Source organism: Notamacropus eugenii, chromosome 2, assembly GCF_028372415.1.
Source record: "Notamacropus eugenii isolate mMacEug1 chromosome 2, mMacEug1.pri_v2, whole genome shotgun sequence".
Lineage (NCBI taxonomy): Eukaryota > Metazoa > Chordata > Mammalia > Diprotodontia > Macropodidae > Notamacropus > Notamacropus eugenii.
Window position 1 is genome coordinate 18,524,040 of NC_092873.1, and position 20,476 is coordinate 18,544,515.

The following is a 20,476-nucleotide window of genomic DNA, read 5'->3' on the forward strand; positions in this document are numbered from 1 at the left end:
GATGTGACAACCATCGAGACTGGATGGAGGTCAGTGGAGAGATTAGGGCTGATTAAATCGATCTGAGAATTCTTCCCACTGAAGTGATCATTGAATCCATGAGAGCTGATGAGATCAAGAGAAAGGGGCCCAGGGCACAGCCCAGGGTGCGGTGGGGGATGCTTTCTAAGGTTAGAGAGTATAACCTGACTGAAGATCCAGCTAAGACTGAGAAGGTGTACCAGACAGATAGGAGGAGAACCAGGAGACAGCTATGTCCGGAACACCTCGAGAGAAGATGTGACTCAAGCATCAGAGGCTGCAGAGGTCAAGGAGGATGAGGGCTGAGGAGGCCATTGGATGTGGTGACTAAGAGATGGCCGCTCCCTTTGGAGAGGGCAGTTTCTGTAGAACTGTGAAGTGCCAGAGGTCAGACAGTTAAGGAGAGGGTGAGAGAAAAGGAAGCAGTGGCATCTCTTGAGGATGGCTTGCTAAGGAGGTTAGCCACAGATGGGAGGAGAGTTAGCAAGGTAAGATCAAGGAAGGACTTTTTGAGGATGGGGGAGATATGCCATAGAGAAGCAGCCAGGAGACAATGAAAAAACTGAAAATAAGAGCATGGGCACGCATGATAGAGGGCGCAATGTGACGGAGAAGCCAGGGTGAAACGGGATCACTTGTGTACACAGTGGGGCTTGCCTTGTCAAAGGGAAGGGCTGCCTCATTATGTGTAATGGGTGGTAGAGGGCACCTGGGAGCCTGAACTGATGAGAGGGAGGAGTTCTCAGGGAATGGTCCCACGTTTTTCAGTGAAATAAGGGGCAAGGTTCTCAGCTAAGGGTGCAGGGAGGGAAGTTATGGGAGAGAGGGATGAAAAGGTATAGAAAGGCTGCAGAGGCCAGTGGGATAGCGAGTCAATTAGGGAGATGAAAAAGAGTTGCCTTGCTGCAGTGAGGAGCCAGGGAGGTTATGCAGCCCAAGTTTGTAGTGCAGCCAATCAGCACAGTTTCATGATTTTCTCCAGCTTTGTTCTGAGCTACCAGAATGTTTGATTTTGTAGTTGGATTGAGGGAACTGAGGGGAAGTTAATGAATGATGGAGGTGGAGGGAAAACCTGGAAATAACAATGATGAACAAAAAATATTCCAAGGCGGGGGGTGGAGGGAGACATAAGTGGAATTTTGCACAAGTATATTTTTATGTGTATTTACAGCTGGTTCTGGAAATGGTGGCCAGGGAGGCGGTGCCTTCAAGGGAGAGCCAGAAGATGAAAGGAGTGGAAAGAAAAAGATTTAAATTGAAAACAAGCTTGTGACCCCTAGAACAATGTTCTAGAGGGTGCAGTAGAAGGAGTGGGGAACAGCAGAGGATTGAAGAGGATGGGCAAAGGGGGAGGTCAGTGGAGGATGGAGCCAGGGGCTCACAACCAGGTGGGAGTCTGTTAATAATAACCAAATGAGTTCAGAAGGGTTGTTAGGCAGCTTAGGAGAGAGCACCAGTGAGGAAGCTCATGGAATAGCATTCCTCTGTGCCCTGCAGGCAGCCCCCAAGACCAGCACCTAAAGGTGTCCATATTATCCCTGGCAAGCAGGACTAGGCCAGGTCAGGTGACCTGTCAGGATCCTCTCTTTCCTCCAGACTTACCCATGACCATCCTTCCAGACACCCAGCCTCCTACCCCAGACGTCATCCTTTCCTCCTCATTCTCTCATCCACTATATTGCATTTGATGCCAACTTCTAGGGATTCTACCTTTGAAATATCTCTTGGATTTGCCCCCTTGTCTCCTGACTCTGCCCCCTGGCCTCTGACTGGGTCCCCTACTCCAGGTCTCCCCTCATTCCAGTCTATCTGAGCAGTAAACTCTGGCCCATCCCCTCTAGGATCCATGATATTCTCCTTCCGACTTCTCCAGATTTCTTACACTTTGCTCCAGGATCTAATGCTGCTTCATCTCTCCATTTTCCCTGACTGGCCCCCATTCCTCCATGCCCTCCCTGCTCCCCTCTCCCTCCAAGCTTCCCTGGTTTCTTCTGTTCTCTCTTCAGATCTCAGCTTCTACAAGAAAGGTCTCCAGGTTCTGCTTCCTGCTGCTGCCTTCCCTCCGATTTATCTCGCCTTTACAATATTGCATTGTACATGCTTGTTTGAACATGGTCCCCCATTAGAACCACAGCTCCATGAGGGCACAGACTGTCTGCCTGGCCTCCCCAGTGTTTAGCAAATGTGCGTTGACAGACTGATTGACTGAAGAAGCCAGTCTCTGCTCTAGCGTAATCCTAAGGACCACGGGCTTTCCTCTAGCATTTTCTTGAGATCTCCCCTATCTCCCCCAAATGGCTTTTCTCTTTGTCTCCCCAGAGCTTGGGTGCACACAGTAAAGGCCTAATCATTTTCTCCACTCATTCATTCAAACTAATTTATAAATCATTATATGCTCAGGATCATTTCTATGTGAAAACCTCCAACTCAACCTAAAGGAACCTAGACCAAGGCAGGGGTCTGGGGGTGAGGAGGTGCTTGTTGCAGCTAAGACAGCCTCCTACCTGGGGGTGGGGGTGGGGGTAAGAAGGGCTGCTTTCACCAAGCATCTCATGACTTGATTCAGCCTCTCATATCTCATCGTGCTGGTTACCACACTCATTCTCCTTTTCTCCCTTAGTGCCCAATAGATGATCACTGGACTGTTGAGGCAGCTGGGGGAATAGCGGACAGCTGGCTTGGGAGTCAGGAAGACTTTAGTCTGAATTCTGCCTCAAATACTGTGCAACCTTGGCAAGTCACTTATCCTCTACTGGCCTAAGCTCACAGAGCTGTCATGAGGATGAGAGAATTGTGAGAACAGAGTGAACCCCACTGACTCCATCTCGTGCCTCACTGTCGGAGCTAGCTCAGTTCCCTTTCTATTCAATTATGGGCCTAGTCCAGCTTCTGTCTTGTGAGAAAACTTTTTTCAGTTATGGGAATTGTGAGAAAACTTGATGAACTGTTTGAACCCAGCCTTGTGTGACTGGGAAGCTAGATCACCCCTCCCTGTTGTCTTTTGTTGCTAAGTCGTGTCCGACACTCTATGACCCCTTTTTGAGGTTTTCTTGGCAAAGATATTGTAGCGGTTTGCCATGTCCTTCTCTAGCTCATTTTACAGATGAGGAAACTGAGACAGACAGGATTAAGTGACTTGCCCAGGGTCACACAGCTAATAAGTGTCTGAGGAAAGATTTGAACTCAGAACATCAGTCTTCCTGCCCCCAGTCCCAGCTCTCTACCCACCGTGCCTGACTCCAGACTAGGCACAATGGTGCCACCTAGATGCCCAGGAAAATGTTACAGAGGAGGACAAAATAATGCATAACAGAGTTTGAGTTTTTGTTTTAATGAAGGGTAGAGGAGTGGGGGGAGTTTGTAGGAAACTTTTAATGAGACCCAACCAAGCTTGGTTATCCCAATAATTTTTTCTAAATTAAACTGAAGAGACAATAGGTGATAAATCCAACAGCTCTGCTAATGTTGCTCTGTTAATATGTGAGACTCACTGATGATGGTAGACTCACCATGGTTAGCCTCTGGTCGCCAATGTCTGAAATAAGGAAATGGAAACGGAACACAAAGGGTGAAGTCAGGAAAAGCAGCCAGACCAGACTGGGTCTGCAGAGAAGAAACCCACGCCAAAGCTGACAGGTCTTAAAGAGATTCGTTTTCAAGATATTTTAAAGATGGAAAGCTGCCTCCTGTAAGCTGATGCTGGGAGACATCAAGAAGTAACAATCCAGATGATGACTAGATGACCCAGAAAATCAGTTGGGAAGCTGCCCTTGGTGCATTTATCCACATCTCCAGTTCGGGAGAATTGCTCATGGCTAAGGTCTACCTTCCTATTCCATTTTTTGTGTTTCTCATCATGTTAATGGTCACATGCTATGAGTCCTCTAAACAGTACAGGATCTCCCTGTCTCTGCAGTCAATGACTAAGGGATTAGAAAGTGATGTGTATTTAGAAAAAAAATATATAAATGTGCTCTGATCTTTAATCAAACTATGAGAATACTGAATATTGTAACAGTTGTTGAATTTGCCTAATTTAATTTTCAGGATGATTTTGATCTCCAGGTCAATGTCATAAATTCTGTAGGACCTCTTTAAAGCTTGTAATTTGGGGATGACTTGAAACTGTACTAAGTGGGCTTGGGTCTCTAAATGATATGTAGGGAGCCATCGAGAACATTCTTTGTTGAAATTCTTTAGTTCAGGACACCGGGATAGGCACTTTGAAAGGACAATGGTTGAGCCTTCCCAAGGACCTCAAGGACCCTGAGGACAGCAAAGATTTAAGGAGAGAGTGTAATGGGCAAACAGGAGAAGGCCTTACATGATCTGTGGGATCATGTGTGGGGCTCAGTTCTGTAGGACTTGGCACTTTGAGATAATGTAGTAAATGCAGTCATAGTAAATGATAATGTCAGTTCACCCTGACTACTGCAGAGGGGGACTAAATTGGTTTGAAAGGATAGGATAATTGTTTGAAGAGATATTGAGGTTTAGCGAAGGTTTTTAAAAAGTGGGGGAGATGGGCATGTTCGAAGGCAGTAGATAGGAAGATTTTGTGAGGGGACAATCTGCAGAAGAAGATAGGAGGGGAAGGGACCAGGCACAAGAAGCGTTGACCATCTCTTTGCCAGACTAGGGGAAAGGAGGAGAGAGCGGGAGATGAGGTCAAGGGGTTTAAAGACAAAGAGGATGAGAGAAGGGGGTCATTGAAAATCCTCAATTTTTTCTGTAAAGTAAGAGGCCAGAGCCTCAGCTGAGGGAGAAAGGGGAAAGTATGGGAGGGTTGAGGGGCAAAGAGATGTCTTAGAATGGCTTCTGTGGGGAATGAGATAGGGAATCAATCAATAAAAGGGCTGCCTTGCTGCAGTAGGAGCCCAACTGAGATTGGATACCATAGACTTCCTATGAATTTCTTCTGTGTTCTGCCTCTACAAGAGGCAGATAGTGGGAGTGATGCAAGGCTGAGGTTTGGCTAGAGAGCAGTGATGGAACAAGCAGGCATAGGACAGTACAGAACTGAAATGGCTAACTACTGAGTGGAAACTGGAGGCAGAAGAGGGGAGTCTGCATGGGCTGATGACCTAAGAAAGTACTGAGAGATAGAAGAATTGAAGGTCTTATTAAAGGCAAAGAACAGGTTGAGGACACTGAGGCAAAGGGAAGGTTGAAATGACAGGATGTGACAGTCAGACAGGGCACTTCTGGGTTCTTAATTAGAGAAGTGGACCACTTTGGGGCTAACGGTGAGCTCCAGGGAGTGACTGAGGTGAAGGGGTGAACTGGAGGTCTGGGAGGCTAATGCCTAAAGTCAGGGGATGGGTAGGGACTCCCAGAGAAAGAAAGGAGAGGACCACAGGGTCTGGCTACTGTGACTTGCAACAATTTGTGTTGGGTAGAAATTTTTGACCAAGTAGATTTCATGGGAGGTAAGGGTGCTGAGTGAAAGAGGTAATGGGGTAATTGTGGGGAGCAAGAAGTGTCCTGAATGTCAGATTGGTCAACAACACCAGAGACTGAGGAGAGGTCAAGGATAGAGAGCAGGCCAGTGGACTTGGGCATCACTGGTGACCTCAGGGCGAGCAGACCCAGCAAGGGGTCAGGGAACTAGATTGCAAAGGGCAGAGAGAGAAGTGAATGAGAGGTGAGGAAGGAGAGGCAACAAACCTTTTTCTTTCAGAAGTCTGGCTGTGAAAGAGAATTCTGGGACAAGAGTTTGAGGGGATGGTGGGCTTCAGGAGAGAGGAGTTTTGGGCTTGTTTGTAGGCAGCAGGGGGAGGAGCCAGTGATTGAAAAGGAAAGAAGAATTAGGGCCAGGGGAGGTGAGGGACAGAACAGCCTCTTTAGGGAACAAGGGTGCAGGCAGAGGGGTCAGCCTTGGCAAGAAGATGAAGCCCCTTGGGAGAGGTAGAGAAAGTCAAGAATCTTGCAAGTTTCTCGCAGAGTTCTCCTAAGGAGCTTTTAAGGATCTTCAGCAAACAATAAACACACCAAGGTCTTGTGTTCTTAACCTTTCTGTTAGTGATTCGACTGTGAAGACCAGTTCTCTCTATTGTGGTGTCATTCCAACAAACATTTATTAAGCACCTACTGCATACGAATACACAGAAGGATCCTTTTTTGGGAGAGTATGTGAGGCAATTAGGGTGAAGTGACTTGCCCAGGGTCTCACAGTAAATATCAAGTGTCTGGGGCTGGATTTGAACTCAGGTCTTCCTGCCTCCAGAACCACTCTGGAGTGGACTCTATCCACTGTGCTGTGAGCTGACATTCTAACAGGAAACCCACAAATACGTAGAACCACCTATCCAGCAAGGTTAAAGGGCACATCCTTTCTCTCTGGGAATACTTGATAAACTACTTTTTTCAGGGAGTACTTTGTAGGGAGGGTTGTGTCAGTGTTTGTTGAGAAGTATCTGTTGTGTCAAGCCAAATGTATCAGAAAGTCATCCTTTGATGGATGTGTGATCAGTCTTATCCATGGCAGTCAATCCTCCTTCCAGCCACATAGATCACAACTCATCTATACCTGCTCATCCTGTGCCTTCCATGAGCTCTCCATATGCAAGGGTCCCCACATTAGCTGGGGTCTTCATTTAGGTTTCCTTTGGATCATTCTTTCCTCTTGCTCCATGACGGCCCCACCTTTCTGCAATGAGACTTTCTATTTTGCTCCCTTTTCCTTTCATTTTGTAAGGTGTAGCAACCAGGATGCTCTTTCCCCCCACCCCTCCAGCCCCTGCACCTCTTCCTTGCCTTCTGGATCATCCTCAGCTGGCAACCTGTTCTCTGACCTGAAGTCAAACAACTTCTATCTGCTGGACATCCTGAATTGCAGGTCCTTCTTTGGGAAAGAAACTTGTCATCAAATGTATTGCATGATATCCCTAAGGCAGTCCAGCTGACTCTCCTCCTAGTTAACCCTGGACTCACCTTGTCCACTGGGGTTGATTGTCAAATATCCATGTGCTTATGGAGGAGTTCTGTGGGTTACCCATCCAACTGTTGAATACAGTCTGAGCAACAGACATTTTTCATCTATTCATCCACTTTGTGTTTCCTTTGTGAATAGTTAGGCTGAACTCTTTTTGAGTTGTTCTGGCTGGGGGGGGGGGGGGCTCTGAAACGTTTGAGACCTTAATTCAATCAACATGATGCCATCTACAGCACTGGAGGACCTCACCACCCACTGGACTCTGCTGGACTCCCTCCATGATAGAGGCAAATACATCTCCCTGTTTCTTGTCCCATCTGATATTAATACTGTCCTGGTCTAAACAAGTCATCTCTCTGTTATTTCTTTCATGAAATCCTTGATTATTTTGACACATACATGAAAGACAAGCTGGATGAGAATTTTCAAGTTGACGTTTGCTCTGCCAACTCAAATGCCTTTTTTAAATCAACACATGAAGACAATAGGATTTCCTATTCTGGACCTCTTTCAGTCAACTCAGTATCTATACAGATATGGATATCACCTACAAAAGTCTGTTTGTTCCCTTAATCAAATGGACTTTAAGAGACTTAGGGGATTGTGTGCTCAGAAAGGTGGAGGGCTGGTCAAGGAGGAAGAGAGATAATAGATATAACCCAAGTCCTGCACTGTTCCCACCCTAAAAGAAGGTCTCAATCATATCAGGTGGGTCTTCTGTTCCAGATTCATTAAATGACAGACAAGAATTACCCTGGATGGGAAGGATGGATGATCTGTGAGCCATACCCTGAGCAAGGACATCATCAGTGAGATCACATGTCCATTGAAATATAAGATTTTTCTCAGAGATGGTTTTAAATGGAGAAGTGGAAATGTGGGGGAAAACATTCCTAAGTGATGGAGACCTCTTCTGTGCATAGAGGATGAGGTAATTTGCCAAAAATGTTTGATGTTCAGAGCAACAGCTTGAGGACTTGAGGCCAATGGAGAGGAAATGAAACTAAGGATGACCAAAAGGAAAATCAGAATATGCAAAATGAGTAAAGAATGATGAGTCCTGTAGGTATGCACTGATAACTCAGAGTAGGGAAATGGCCAAAGACATTCTGGCTGTCCTGTGTGTGGGTAAAGCAAAAGAGCATCTCAGAGGAAGCTGGACAGAAACGCCAGCAGAGCAGCCCTCTTTGTCATCCTCTCTGTGTGACAGGCTTGGTTTTCCCAGCATCCAGATGCACATTGGGTTTTTGTCTTGCTATAGGCAGAGTATTCAGGACAGAAGAATAAGCTGGTGTCCTATGATCTGGGCAGCCTGAGGGAAGGGATGATAGCCAATGTCTTGGACTGGCTAGTGAGCAGCTCAGCGGCTCTGCCCCTCCTTGCAGAGAGGTGCTGGACTTAAGACATAGGATGTGGGGGGGAGGAGCCAAGATGGTGCAGTAGAAAGATACACATATGCTAGCTCCTAACCCACAGCCCATAAAATACCTGTAAAGAAGAACTCCCAACAAATTCTGGAGCAGCAGAAGCCACAGAACAACGGAGTGGAGATTTCTGTTCCAGAGAACCCTGAAAAATCAACACCAAAGGTCTGTCACACACAGGACCCGGAGCAGAGCCCAGCCCTGACTCAGCTGCATGGCACCGAGAGGAGCAGATCCAAGCAGGCTTCAGGGACAGAATCTCCAGTGGCCACACAGGTCCCTCCACCCAGAGGCACCAAAGGTCAGTGAGAGAGTCTTTTCGGCTTGCAGAGAGGGAAGCGGGGTGTCTCCATAACTCAGGCCCTCTCAGGAGGCAGCAGCAGAGGCAGCAGCAGACAAGGGCTCCCAAAGCAGGCAGGAGCTTGGATCCATTGTTGAAGGTGTCTGCATAAAACCCTGGAGGGAACTGAGCTCTGTGTGGCGGCCCTGCCCCAACATGAGCACCTGAACTTAATCTCACACTGAATAGCAGCCCCGCCCCCACCAAAAACCCTGAACCTGGGAAGCAGCATTTGAATCTCAGCCCCCAAGCGCTAGCTGGGCGGGTCTGGAGGTGAGGTAGGTGTGGAGAGGAAACTCAGAAATCAAGTCACTGGCTGGTCAAATGCCCAGAAAAGGGAAAAAAAATAAGACCATAGAAGGTTACTATCTTGGTGAACAGATATTTCCTCCCATCCTTTCTGATGAGGAAGAACAATGCTTACCATCAGGGAAAGACACAGAAGTCAAGGCTTCTGTATCCCAAACATCTAAAATAAATATTCAATGGTCTCAGGCCATGGAAGAGCTCACAAAGGATTTTGAAAATCAAGTTAGAGAGGTGGAGGAAAAACTGGGAAGAGAAATAAGAGACATGCAAGAAAAGCATGAAAAGCAGGTCAACACCTTACTAAAGGAGACCCAAAAAAATGCTGAAGAAAATAACACCTTTAAAAATAGGCTAACTCAATTGGCAAAAGAGGTTCAAAAAGCCAATGAGGAAAAGAATGCTTTAAAAAGCAGAATTAGCCAAATGGAAAAGGAGGTTCAAAAGCTCACTGAAGAAAATAGTTCTTTCAAAATTGGAATGGAACAGATGGAGGCTAATGACTTTATGAGAAACCAAGAAATCACAAAACAAAACCAAAAGAATGAAAAAACGGAAGATAATGTGAAATATCTCATTGGAAAAACAACTGACCTGGAAAATAGATCCAGGAGAGACAATTTAAAAATTATGGGACTAGGGGGGGTGGAGCCAAGATGGCGGAGTAGAAAGACACACATACACATAGCTCCGAACCCACAACCCACAGAACGGCTAGAGGGGACCAACCCATGGTGAATTCTGCACCCAGACGCCACGGAATATTGGAGCGAGGGAGATTTCTGTTCCGGAGAGACCTGCAAACCTCTTGCGGGGGGTCCTTCGCGCTGTGGACTGGGCGCCGGGACTGGGAGCTGAGTGCAGCCCTGCAGCAGCCGCGACACCATGAGGAAAAGAACCAAGCGGGCTACGGAGACGGGATATCCTGCGACCACGAGGGTCCCTCCACCCACAGAGGGACCTGCAAACCTCTCGCAAAAGGTCCGTCGCGCTGCAGATGCGGAGCCCAGCCCAGACCTGCGGTGGCCACGGCTCTGAGAGCTACAGATCCGAGCAGGCTTTAGGGACAGGATCTCCAGCGGAGGCACAAGCCCCTCCACCCACAGGTGAGGGTCGGTGAGAGAGTCTCTTTGGCGGGTCAAGAGGGGAGTGGGGTGCCCCCATGGCTCGGGCCCCCCCCGGGGAGATAGAAGCTGAGAGGCGGCTGCAGACAGGGGCTCCCCAAGCGGGCGGGAGCCTGGATCCATTGTGGAAGGTCTGTGCATAAACCCCCTGAGGGAACTGGGCCTGAGAGGCGGCCCTGCCCTGACCTGACCATCTGAACTTAATTCTCACACTGAATAGCAGCCCTGCCCCTGCCAAAAGCCCTAGGGCGGGAAGCAGCATTTGAATCTCAGTCCCCAAACGCTGGCTGGGAGGACCAGGAGGCGAGGTGGGTGTGAGGAGAATATTCAGAGGTCAAGCCATTGTCTGGGGAGAATGACCAGAAAAGGGAAAAGAAATAAAACTATTGAAGGGTACTTTCTTGGAGAAAAGACACCTCCTCCCTTCCTTTCTGACAAGGAAGAACAATGCTTACCATCAGGCAAAGACACAGAAATCAAGGATCCTGTGTCCCAGCCCACCCAATGGGCTCAGGCCATGGAAGAACTCAAAAAGAATTTTGAAAGTCAAGTTGGAGAGGTGGAGGAAAAACTGGGAAGAGAAATGAGAGGGATGAAAGAGAAGCATGAAAGGCAGATCAGCTCCCTGCTAAAGGAGAACCAAAAAAATGTTGAAGAAATTAACACCTTGAAAACTAGCCTAACTCAATTGGCAAAAGAGGTTCAAAAGGCCAATGAGGAGAAGAATGCTTTCAAAAGCAGAATCAGCCAAATGGAAAAGGAGATTCAAAAGCTCACTGAAGAAAATAGAGCTTTCAAAACTGGAATGGTACAGATGGACGCTAAGGACTTTATGAGAAAGACAGATATCACAGAACATAACGTGAAGATTCGAAAAATGGAAGATAATGTGAAATATCTTATTGGAAAAGCAACTGACCTGGAAAATAGAATCAGGAGAGACAATGTAAAAATTCTGGGACTACCTGAAAACCATGATCAAGAGAAGAGCCTAGACATCATCTTCCATGAAATTATCAAGGAAAACTGCCCTGAGATTCTAGAACCAGAGAGCAAAATAAATATTCAAGGAATCCGCAGAACACCGCATGAAAGAGATCCAAAAAGAGAAACTCCTAGGAACATTGTGGCCAAATTCCAGAACTCCCAGGTGAAAGAGAAAATATTGCAAGCAGCTAGAAAGAAACAATTCAAGTATTGTGGAAATACAATCAGGATAACACAAGATCTAGCACCCTCTACATTAAGGGATAGAAGGGAATGGAATAGGGTATTCCAGAAGTCAAAGGAACTAGGACTAAAACCAAGAATCACCTACCCAGCAAAACTGAGTATAATACTTCAGGAGAAAAAATGGTCTTTCAATGAAATAGAGGATTTTCAATTTTTCTTGATGAAAAGACCAGAGCTGAAAAGAAAATTTGACTTTCTAACACAAGAATGAAGAGAACCATGAAAAGGTGAACAGCAAAGAGAAGTCATAAGGGACTTACTAAAGTTGAACTGTTTACATTCCTACATGGAAAGACAATATTTGTAACTCTTGAAACATTTCAGTATCTGGGTACTGGGTGGGAGTACACACACACACACATGCACACACGCACACATACATAGAGACAGAGTGCACAGAGTGAATTGAAGAGGATGGGATCATATCTTAAAAAAAAATAATGAAATCAAGCAGTGAGAGAGAAATATTGGGAGGAGAAAGGGAGAAGTTGAATGGGGCAAATTATCTCTCATAAAAGAGGCAAGCAAAAGACTTATTAGTGGAGGGATAAAGAGGGGAGGCAAGAGAAAAACATGAGGTCTACTCTCATCACATTCCACTAAAGGAAAGAATAAAATGCACACTCATTTTGATAGGAAAACCTATCTCATAATACAGGAGAATGGGGGACAGGGGCACAAGCAGGGTGGGGGGGAGGATGGAGGGGAGGGCATGGGGAGGAGAATGCAATCCGAGGTCGACACTCATGGGGAGGGAAAGGATCATAAGAGAATAGAAGTAATGGGGGTCAGGATAGGATGGAGGGAAATATAATTAGTCCTATACAACACAACTAGTATGGAAATCTTTTGCAAAACTACACAGATTTGGCCCATATTGAATTGCTTGCCTTCCAAAGGGAAGGGGTGGGGAGGGAGGGAGCTAAAGAAGTTGGAACTCAAAGTGTTAGGATCAAATGTAATGTTCTTACCACTGGGAAATAAGAAATACAGGTTAAGGGGTCAAGAAAGCTATCTGGCCCTACAGGACAAAAGAGAAGACGGAGACAAGGGCAGAGAGGGAGGATAGAAGAGAGAGCAGATTGGTCACAGGGGCAATTAGAATGCTTGGGTTTGGGGGGGGGAGGGGATAAAAGGGGAGAAAATTTGTAACCCAAAATGTTGTGAAAATAAATGTTAAAAGTTAAATAAAAAAAAAAAATATGGGACTACCTGAAAGCCATGATCAAGAAAAGAGCCTAGACATCATCTTTCATGAAATTATCAAGGAAAACTGCCATGATATTCTAGAAGCAGAGGGCAAAATAAGTATTCAAGGAATCCACTGATCACTGCCTGAAAGAGATCCAAAAAGAGAAACTCCTAGGAACATTGTGGCCAAATTCCAGAGTTCCCTGGTCAAGGAGAAAATATTGCAAGCAGCTAGAAAGAAGCAATTCAAGTATTGTGGAAATACAATCAGGATAACACAAGATCTAGCAGCTTCTACATTAAGGGATCAAAGGGCATGGAATAGGATATTCCAGAAGTCAAAGGAACTAGGACTAAAACCAAGAATCACCTACCCAGCAAAACTGAGTATAATATTTCAGGGGAAAAAATGGTCTTTCAATGAAATAGAGGACTTTCAAGCATTCTTGATGAAAAGACCAGAGCTGAAAAGAAAATTTGATTTTCAAACACAAAAATGAAGAGAAGCATGAAAAGGTAAACAGCAAAGAGAAGTCATAAGGGACTTACTAAAGTTGAACTGTTTATATTCCTACATGGAAAGAATATTTGTAACTCTTGAAACTTTTCAGTATCTGGGTAGTGGGTGGGATTACACACACACACATACACACATACACACACACACACAGAGCACAGAGTGAATTGAATAGGATGGGATCATATCTTAAAAAAATGAAATTAAGTGGTGAGAGAGAAATATATTGGGAGGAGAAGGAGAAATGGAATGGGGCAAACTATCTCTCATAAAAGAGGCAAGCAAAAGGCTTTTTAGTGGAGGGAAAAAGAGGGGAGGTGAGAGAAAAACATGAAGTTTACTCATCATATTCGACTAAAGGAAGGAATAAAATGTACACTCATTTTGGTATGAAAACCTATCTTACAATACAGGAAAGTGGGGGAGAAGGGGATAAGCAAGGTGGGGGGGATGATGGAAGGGAGGACAGTGGAAGGAGGGAGCAATTTGAAGTCAACACTTGGGGAGGGACAGGATCCAAAGAGAGAATAGAAGGAAAGGGGGGCAGGATAGGATGGAGGGAAATATAGTTAGTCTTACACAACATGACTATTATGGAAGTCATTTGCAAAACTACACAGATATGGCCTATATTGAAGTGCTTGCCTTCCCAAAGGGAATGGGTGGGGAGGGAGGGATGAAGAGAAGTTGGAACTCAAAGTTTTAGGAACAACCGTCGAGTACTGTTCTAGCTACTAGGAAATAAGAAATACAGGTAATGAGGTATAGAAAGTTATCTGGCCCTACAGGACAAAAGAGAAGATGGGGACAAGGGAAGGGAGAGATGATAGAAGAGAAGGCAGATTGGTGATAGGGGCAATTAGAATGCTCGATGTTTTGGGGTGGGGGAGGGGACAAATGGGGAGAAAATTTGCAACCCAAAATTTTGTGAAAATGAATGTTAAAAGTTAAATAAATAAATTTTAAAAAAGATATAGGATACGATAGACATTTTTGGACATAGACAACATGGGAACGGTTTGCTGGACTATGGGTATTTGTTATAAGGGTTAGATTTTTCTTTTTAATTGGGAGGAAAGGAGGTTAAGTGAAAAATAAACACAAATAACTGAAACTAAAACAAAGGGGCTGCCTATGAGAAACCTTCCATTTCTAAATCTGAGCATTCTACAGACAAGTAGAAAAGGCACAATTTCTCAATAAATTTTGTCCTGCACAAAGTTTCACAGTCTAGAACCATGTTGTCGACTCTTACCAATTCTGAAACTCTTCCCCATGGAGTTATGACTTTCTACATGCTATGGTAAGCAGAGTAAACTGTGATAAGTAAAAATGGATTTTTTTTTGTTTTTTGTTTGTTTTAACCTGGATCTCAGCAACACAGGCTAAAAGTCAAGTTTGTTCTGAAAGCCCCCAGTGGCAGGTAGGAGCATCATGGCTCAGGGTACGTGGGACCAGCCATTCCTGGGCCATTCCTCCAGGTCATGCTTTGCATCAGAGCACTAGTAACCCTGTTTCAGTCTTCATAATGCATCTCCAGCTGCCATCAGTCCTACCTGAACAGGGCCCAGATATGGCAGACTTCTGTCCATTTTAGAATTCTCATCCTCGGAGGGGAAGGAGGGGGAAAGCCTCTCGGGTTCTGTCCTCCCCTCCCCAAGGCCTGAATGAACACTGTTAGCTCCGGTGATCTGAAAGCCAGCCCTGGGGTGTGGTTGGGCAACAAGCATTTCTTGCTTTGACCAAATTCATCCTCAGCCTAAATACTACAGATTGTCTTCCTTTCTTCAATCAAAATAACATTGTGTTTGGATATGAACTATAATTTCTCCCAAAACTCATCCACGCCATGACCCTCCCTGCATTCCAGGAGCCTGTGCACTAGAGGGGAGACCATCTGTCCTAGGCCACCACCAAGAAGTCTCCCACACCCCCTTCGCCAAGGCCTGCTTCACATATAGAAACTCCGAGGGAAGCTGTGGGATTTTGTGGGGAGGGTATTCTTGCCCACCAATGCAGGTCACAGTTCTGGGTCAGAGAGCCTAGGAGGAGAGGCTGCACTATGCTGAGTCAGACCCAAAGCTAGGACAGAAATGACCCAGTTACTACTTAGGTAGCTACCTAGGGCTAGGGAGGTAGAGGCAAGAGGTCATATCTTGGCTTCGTTTAGAAAGCCAGACCACTGCATTCTCCAAAAAGTGCTAGAAAGTCATCAGATGCATGCAGTCAGTTTAATCAACTGCCCCATTAGATATAGAGGCCCTAAATTACTGCTAGAAATAAATGCACATCAGGTGCTGTTCTGTGTCTCATTTCATTTTTGGACAATGCCCTGACCACAGGGTTTTTGAATCATTGGACATCCTGAGATGTGGCAGAAAAATTATTTCTAACCAAGGATATTAGGGCCCAGGCTCTCAGCTCCAGAATTCAAGGAGACATTAGAGAAGGAAGATTCCTTCAGGGCCATGTGGTCCAAGCCTCTCATTCTTCAGAGGAAGAACCTGAGATCTAGAGGCTGAGAAATGACTTCCCCAAGGTCACACCACTAATGAGGGACAAAGCAAGGGCTCAAATCAAACTTTTGCAACTACAGGTCAGCTTTCCCTTCTTATAAATTCTATGAAATTCTCCTTCACCAATGGTTAGAAGCAGCCCAGTATTTAATTAACTTAATTAACGGGATGACAAGTGGGAGGTAAATCTTATTTGTTAAACCAGAATCACCTAGAATTTGAAGGTCAGCATATGAAACAAGAAAGCTAATTTCCTATTGTTATGAGGATTCTAGATTTAGAGCTGGAGGGGGCCTTTAGGGGATATCAAGTCCAATGCCCTCATTTAACAGAGGAGGAAACTGAGGCTTGAGTGGGGAAGTGCTTTGCCCCAGGTCACACAAGGACAAGAGGAGAAAGGGAGAATTTGAACCCAGGGCTTCTGAATCCAAAGCCAGTATTTTTCCACGATGCCATGATGCTTGTCCTAGTCTATCTGGAAATAACCTCAGGCTGCCAAAGACCCTCCTAAGAGGGCCAGGAAGCCACAGACACCCCACACAGCAGGGGGCTGCACCTGGGTTGAACCTGTGACTGAGACTCTTTTCTACTTGGTTCACTGTCTTTCAATTCATTGGGTTTCCCAGGTAATCCTGTAACTAATTGCAGTCCTGTGCATTTTATTTTGTGTACTTAAAAGCCTTCCCTGCAGACTGCCCAAGAGTCCAGGACACAGCTGAGGTGAAGAAGCCTTTTGTTAGACATGTGAGGTGTCAAGAGAATTAGAGCTTTGGATCCAATGACCTCATTTTAGGGAGAAGGAAACTGAGGCCCAGAGACTTGAAACTCACATTACCCAAGGAGCAAAGGTAGGATTCCAACCCCAGTCTCCTGAATGGAGATTCTCTTTCCAACACATTCCACTGTAGATGCTGTGGAGAGGAGAGGGCTTTGGAAGGGTCAGACTAAATGCTTGTAAAGTAATTAAAGATCTACAAAAGGCAAACTGGTTGTTTCCATGTCAGACAATCCCAAGGACCAGAAGCGTCATTCCCACCCTGGGAGGGTGGTGCCTTGGTGATTCCAGCAGAGGGCAGCACCAAGGGCCACTTTGGCTACTTGGGTTAACAGCAGGACACTTACAAGGCTGGGAAGGGTGGTTGGAGGCTTCTTTCCCCTTGTATGGCCTTCCTTGCTGTGATGGCTCCGAAGCTCATTGGACAAGACACAGGATGCGGGATTAAGCAGCTCGACAATCCCTGGGGCCAGGGAATCCCAGAATCCTGGGCCTGCCTACCCAGCAAGGCAGTGATCTGTGGAAAAGAGGCAAACATTCTCTGGCATTTGTGGTTTTGAACTCTTATTACTTAAGTACCTGTTCAGTGAGCTTTCTGTCTAATGGGTGAGAAGTTATGTTAACCTTCTCCCTGCACTGCAGGACTGGAGACGGAGCATCACACTGGTGTGTCCAGAAAGATGTGGATGGGGTGGAGAAAGCACAAAGGAAAGAGGGGAAAGAAGGTAAAAAGGACCGAGGAAAGTTCATTTGGCTGGAAGATGGGGACAATGACAGAGCTAAGGAAGGGCAGCTTGGGCCCAAGCCAGCTTTGGATTTACAGGAATGACAAGGAGGTACCAGGACAAACCATCTTTTTGTCAGATAAGGTCCCAGAAATAACGGACCATTACCATTGTTTGTGGACAGAAGAGAGACTTGTTGGAAGAGAGAAGGTGCTGAAAATAAAAGGTGGGGGGGGGAAGGTCTGTTTGGGCTCCTGGACCTGGCTAAGGACTTATCTAAGCCGGCAGCTGCATTGGCAATGTGGGGGAGGGGAGGAGCCTGAAAGGGGAGTATGGGAGATGGCAGAAGAGGCAGAGGAGGCATCAAAATGTTCTTTACTTTGTTTCTGCTTCCGAGTCCTCACCTTTCATTTCTTTCATCACCTTATTTTTCTTCAAAGTCTTTATCTTCCATGCATGCTTAGAACTCTGGGCTGTTTCAGTCCATCATCTTTTCCAAGGTTTCTTCATTCTCCATTCTTTGCTTCTCTAAGATTTCCACCAGGAAGCTACCTTTCTAGCCCTGTTCCCCCACCCATCTTTACCCCCCCACTGGCAAGACCTGGTTCCACTTTGGCCCATATCCCATCTTTTGGTGTCCTTTCTCAGAATGTGCCCCAGAGCTCTGCTTATCCATCTTCCTCCCTTGCAAAGCCCCCACCAAGTCCAATCTTTCTGTCCAAGTTCCCCATCCCTACTGGCCCAGTGCCTTTCTTTGTGATCCCAGCTGATTTGTTTGCTCTCTCCTCATCTATCCTCCCTCAGGCTCCTTCTCCACCTCTTCTCCTCCATCACCACCCTGGGGGGCTTGCTTCCCTTCCTCTGTCCCTTGACCAGGCTGCTCCCCTTCCATCATTTTGTAGGCATCGCTCTTCACAGGGCTTTCTTCCTCATTCTCTTTCTGGCTTAGATAGACCGTGGTGGCTGGGCTCTCTGTGGTGTCCTCAAAGGCTAGTTCTGAGTGTTGCACCTCAGTCCTTTCCGAGAGGTTTCCTCCCTCAGCAGAAAACGATTTCTTCTCTCCCTTCCGTTCCAACTCTCCTTCCTCCAGAACCTCTCCTCCTTCTCCTTCCTCAGCCCTTTGCTTGCTTATCTCGATCTCCTGGTCCCCAGAGCCTCTCTTCTGACTGGAGACCTCTGCACTCTCCAGGAACTGACCCTGGCCTTGGTCCTGAGAATGCTCACTTTCTGCCCCTGGGGTCTGCTGGCCTTCTGCCCCTGGGGTCTGTTCATCTTCTGCCCCCGGGGTCTGCTCGCCTTCTGCCTCGGCAGTCCCCGCCTTCGAGGTTCGCTTCTCTTCTGTTCCAGTAGCTTCAGCCTTTGGGGTCTCCCCTTCTTCTGCCGGGGTCTGCTCGCCTTCTGCCTCGGCAGTCCCCGCTTCCGAGGTTCGCTTCTCTTCTGCCCCAGCAGCTCCAGCCTTTGGGGTCTCCCTTTCTTCTGCCGGGGTCTGCTCTCCTTCTGCCTCGGCAGTCCCCGCTTCCGAGGTTCGCTTCTCTTCTGCCCCAGCAGCTCCAGCCTTTGGGGTCTCCCCTTCTTCTGCCGGGGTCTGCTCTCCTTCTGCCTCGGCAGTCCCCGCCTCCGAGGTTCGCTTCTCTTCTGCCCCAGCAGCTCCAGCCTTTGGGGTCTCCCCTTCTTCTGCCGGGGTCTGCTCTCCTTCTGCCTCGGCAGTCCCCGCTTCCGAGGTTTGCTTCTCTTCTGCCCCAGCAGCTCCTGCCTTTGGGGTCTCCCTTTCTTCTGCCGGGGTCTGCTCTCCTTCTGCCTCGGCAGTCCCCGCTTCCGAGGTTCGCTTCTCTTCTGCCCCAGCAGCTCCTGCCTTTGGGGTCTCCCCTTCTTCTGCCGGGGTCTGCTCTCCTTCTGCCTCGGCAGTCCCCGCTTCCGAGGTTCGCTTCTCTTCTGCCCCAGCAGCTCCAGCCTTTGGGGTCTCCCCTTCTTCTGCCGGGGTCTGCTCTCCTTCTGCCTCGGCAGTCCCCGCTTCCGAGGTTCGCTTCTCTTCTGCCCCAGCAGCTCCAGCCTTTGGGGTCTCCCCTTCTTCTGCCGGGGTCTGCTCTCCTTCTGCCTCGGCAGTCCCCCCCTTCGAGACCCTTCTCAATTCTGCCTCAGCAGTCCCCGCCTTCGAGGGTCGCTTCTCTTCTGCCCCAGCAACTTCTGCATTCGGGGTCTGCTCGCCTTCTGCCCCGACAGTCCCCCCCTTCGAGACCCTTCTCAATTCTGCCTCAGCAGTCCCCGCCTTCGAGGGTCGCTTCTCTTCTGCCCCAGCAGCCCCTGCCTTCGAGGTCCGCCTCTCTTCTGCCCCAGCAGCCCCTGCCTTCGAGGTCCGCCTCTCTTCTGCCCCAGCAGCCCCTGCCTTCGAGGTCCGCCTCTCTTCTGCCCCAGCAGCCCCTGCCTTCGAGGTCCGCCTCTCTTCTGCCCCAGCAGCCCCTGCCTTCGAGGTCCGCCTCTCTTCTGCCCCAGCAGCCCCTGCCTTCGAGGTCCGCCTCTCTTCTGCCCCAGCAGCCCCTGCCTTCGAGGTTCGCCTCTCTTCTGCCCCAGCAGCCCCTGCCTTCTGAGTGGCCGGTGCCTCGATTTCTCCTGGTTGCTTGCCCCCCTCTTTCCCGCGGCGCTCCCGTCCTGCGGGGGCCCTGGCCGGTTTCTTGGAGGCGGGCTCTGGTTGTTCGCGCTTCTGCAGGCTGTAGCCCCGCACCTTCAGTGGCTCCCAGCTGTACCACGTCTTCTCATGCACAATCTCCACGCATCTCCGGACCTTGGGGGACGACGACGTCGCCTGAGACTCGACCCAGGAGGTGCGAGTGCTGACCCACTGCGACACCCTTGGCCTTGGCCGGGCCTGTTGCCAGGTTGACGGGCGGCGGCCCTTCACCTGCATCGCGGTTGAGCGGCCCTGGCCCGGGACCAGCTTGGTCGCTGGGGAGCGCGGGCGCGGCGGCGGTTTGACCTTCGGGGCCCGGGTCGGAGCCCGGCTCGGGGCCTGGGTCGGGGACCACTCCCAGGGCTCCAAGCTCCACGAGTTCGGCCTGGGCCACCCGGCCGCGGCCCTCGGCAGCCCCTGGCCCCACACGGTCAGGCCCCGCCGCCTTAACGTCAGGCGCCGGGTGTAGATACGGCGGCATCTGGGCCCTCCTAGGAACATCCACGCCTCGCCGCCCCACGGCCAGGGCCACACCCGCACCCAGGCCAACCTGCTGTGCTTCAGCGGCCAGCCCGAGCCCCTCCATAATCCCCACCCTGGCCCGGGCCCGCCCGGGCCCCACCTCCGATGCCGGCCCCGCCCCAGCCCGCCCCGCCCCCGGTCCGCCCGCGGACCCGCCCCCGCCCTCCCAGCCCTCCGCCAGCC

General features: G+C 48.4%; 1 protein-coding gene across 1 annotated transcript in view; it reads right to left on the bottom strand.

The window, feature by feature from the left end:
• The window catches only part of LOC140522523 (uncharacterized), a 30,437-nt gene that overhangs the window by 9,255 nt on the left and 706 nt on the right, over nt 1–20,476 (bottom strand). The window contains exons 2-3 of the mRNA XM_072637936.1: nt 17,511–20,476; nt 16,729–16,898 (exon numbers count right to left, since the gene is read on the bottom strand). Of these exons, the coding sequence (XP_072494037.1) occupies nt 17,897–20,476 (2,580 nt within the window). The 3' untranslated portion in view covers nt 16,729–16,898; nt 17,511–17,896. The remainder of the gene's footprint in view (nt 1–16,728; nt 16,899–17,510) is intronic.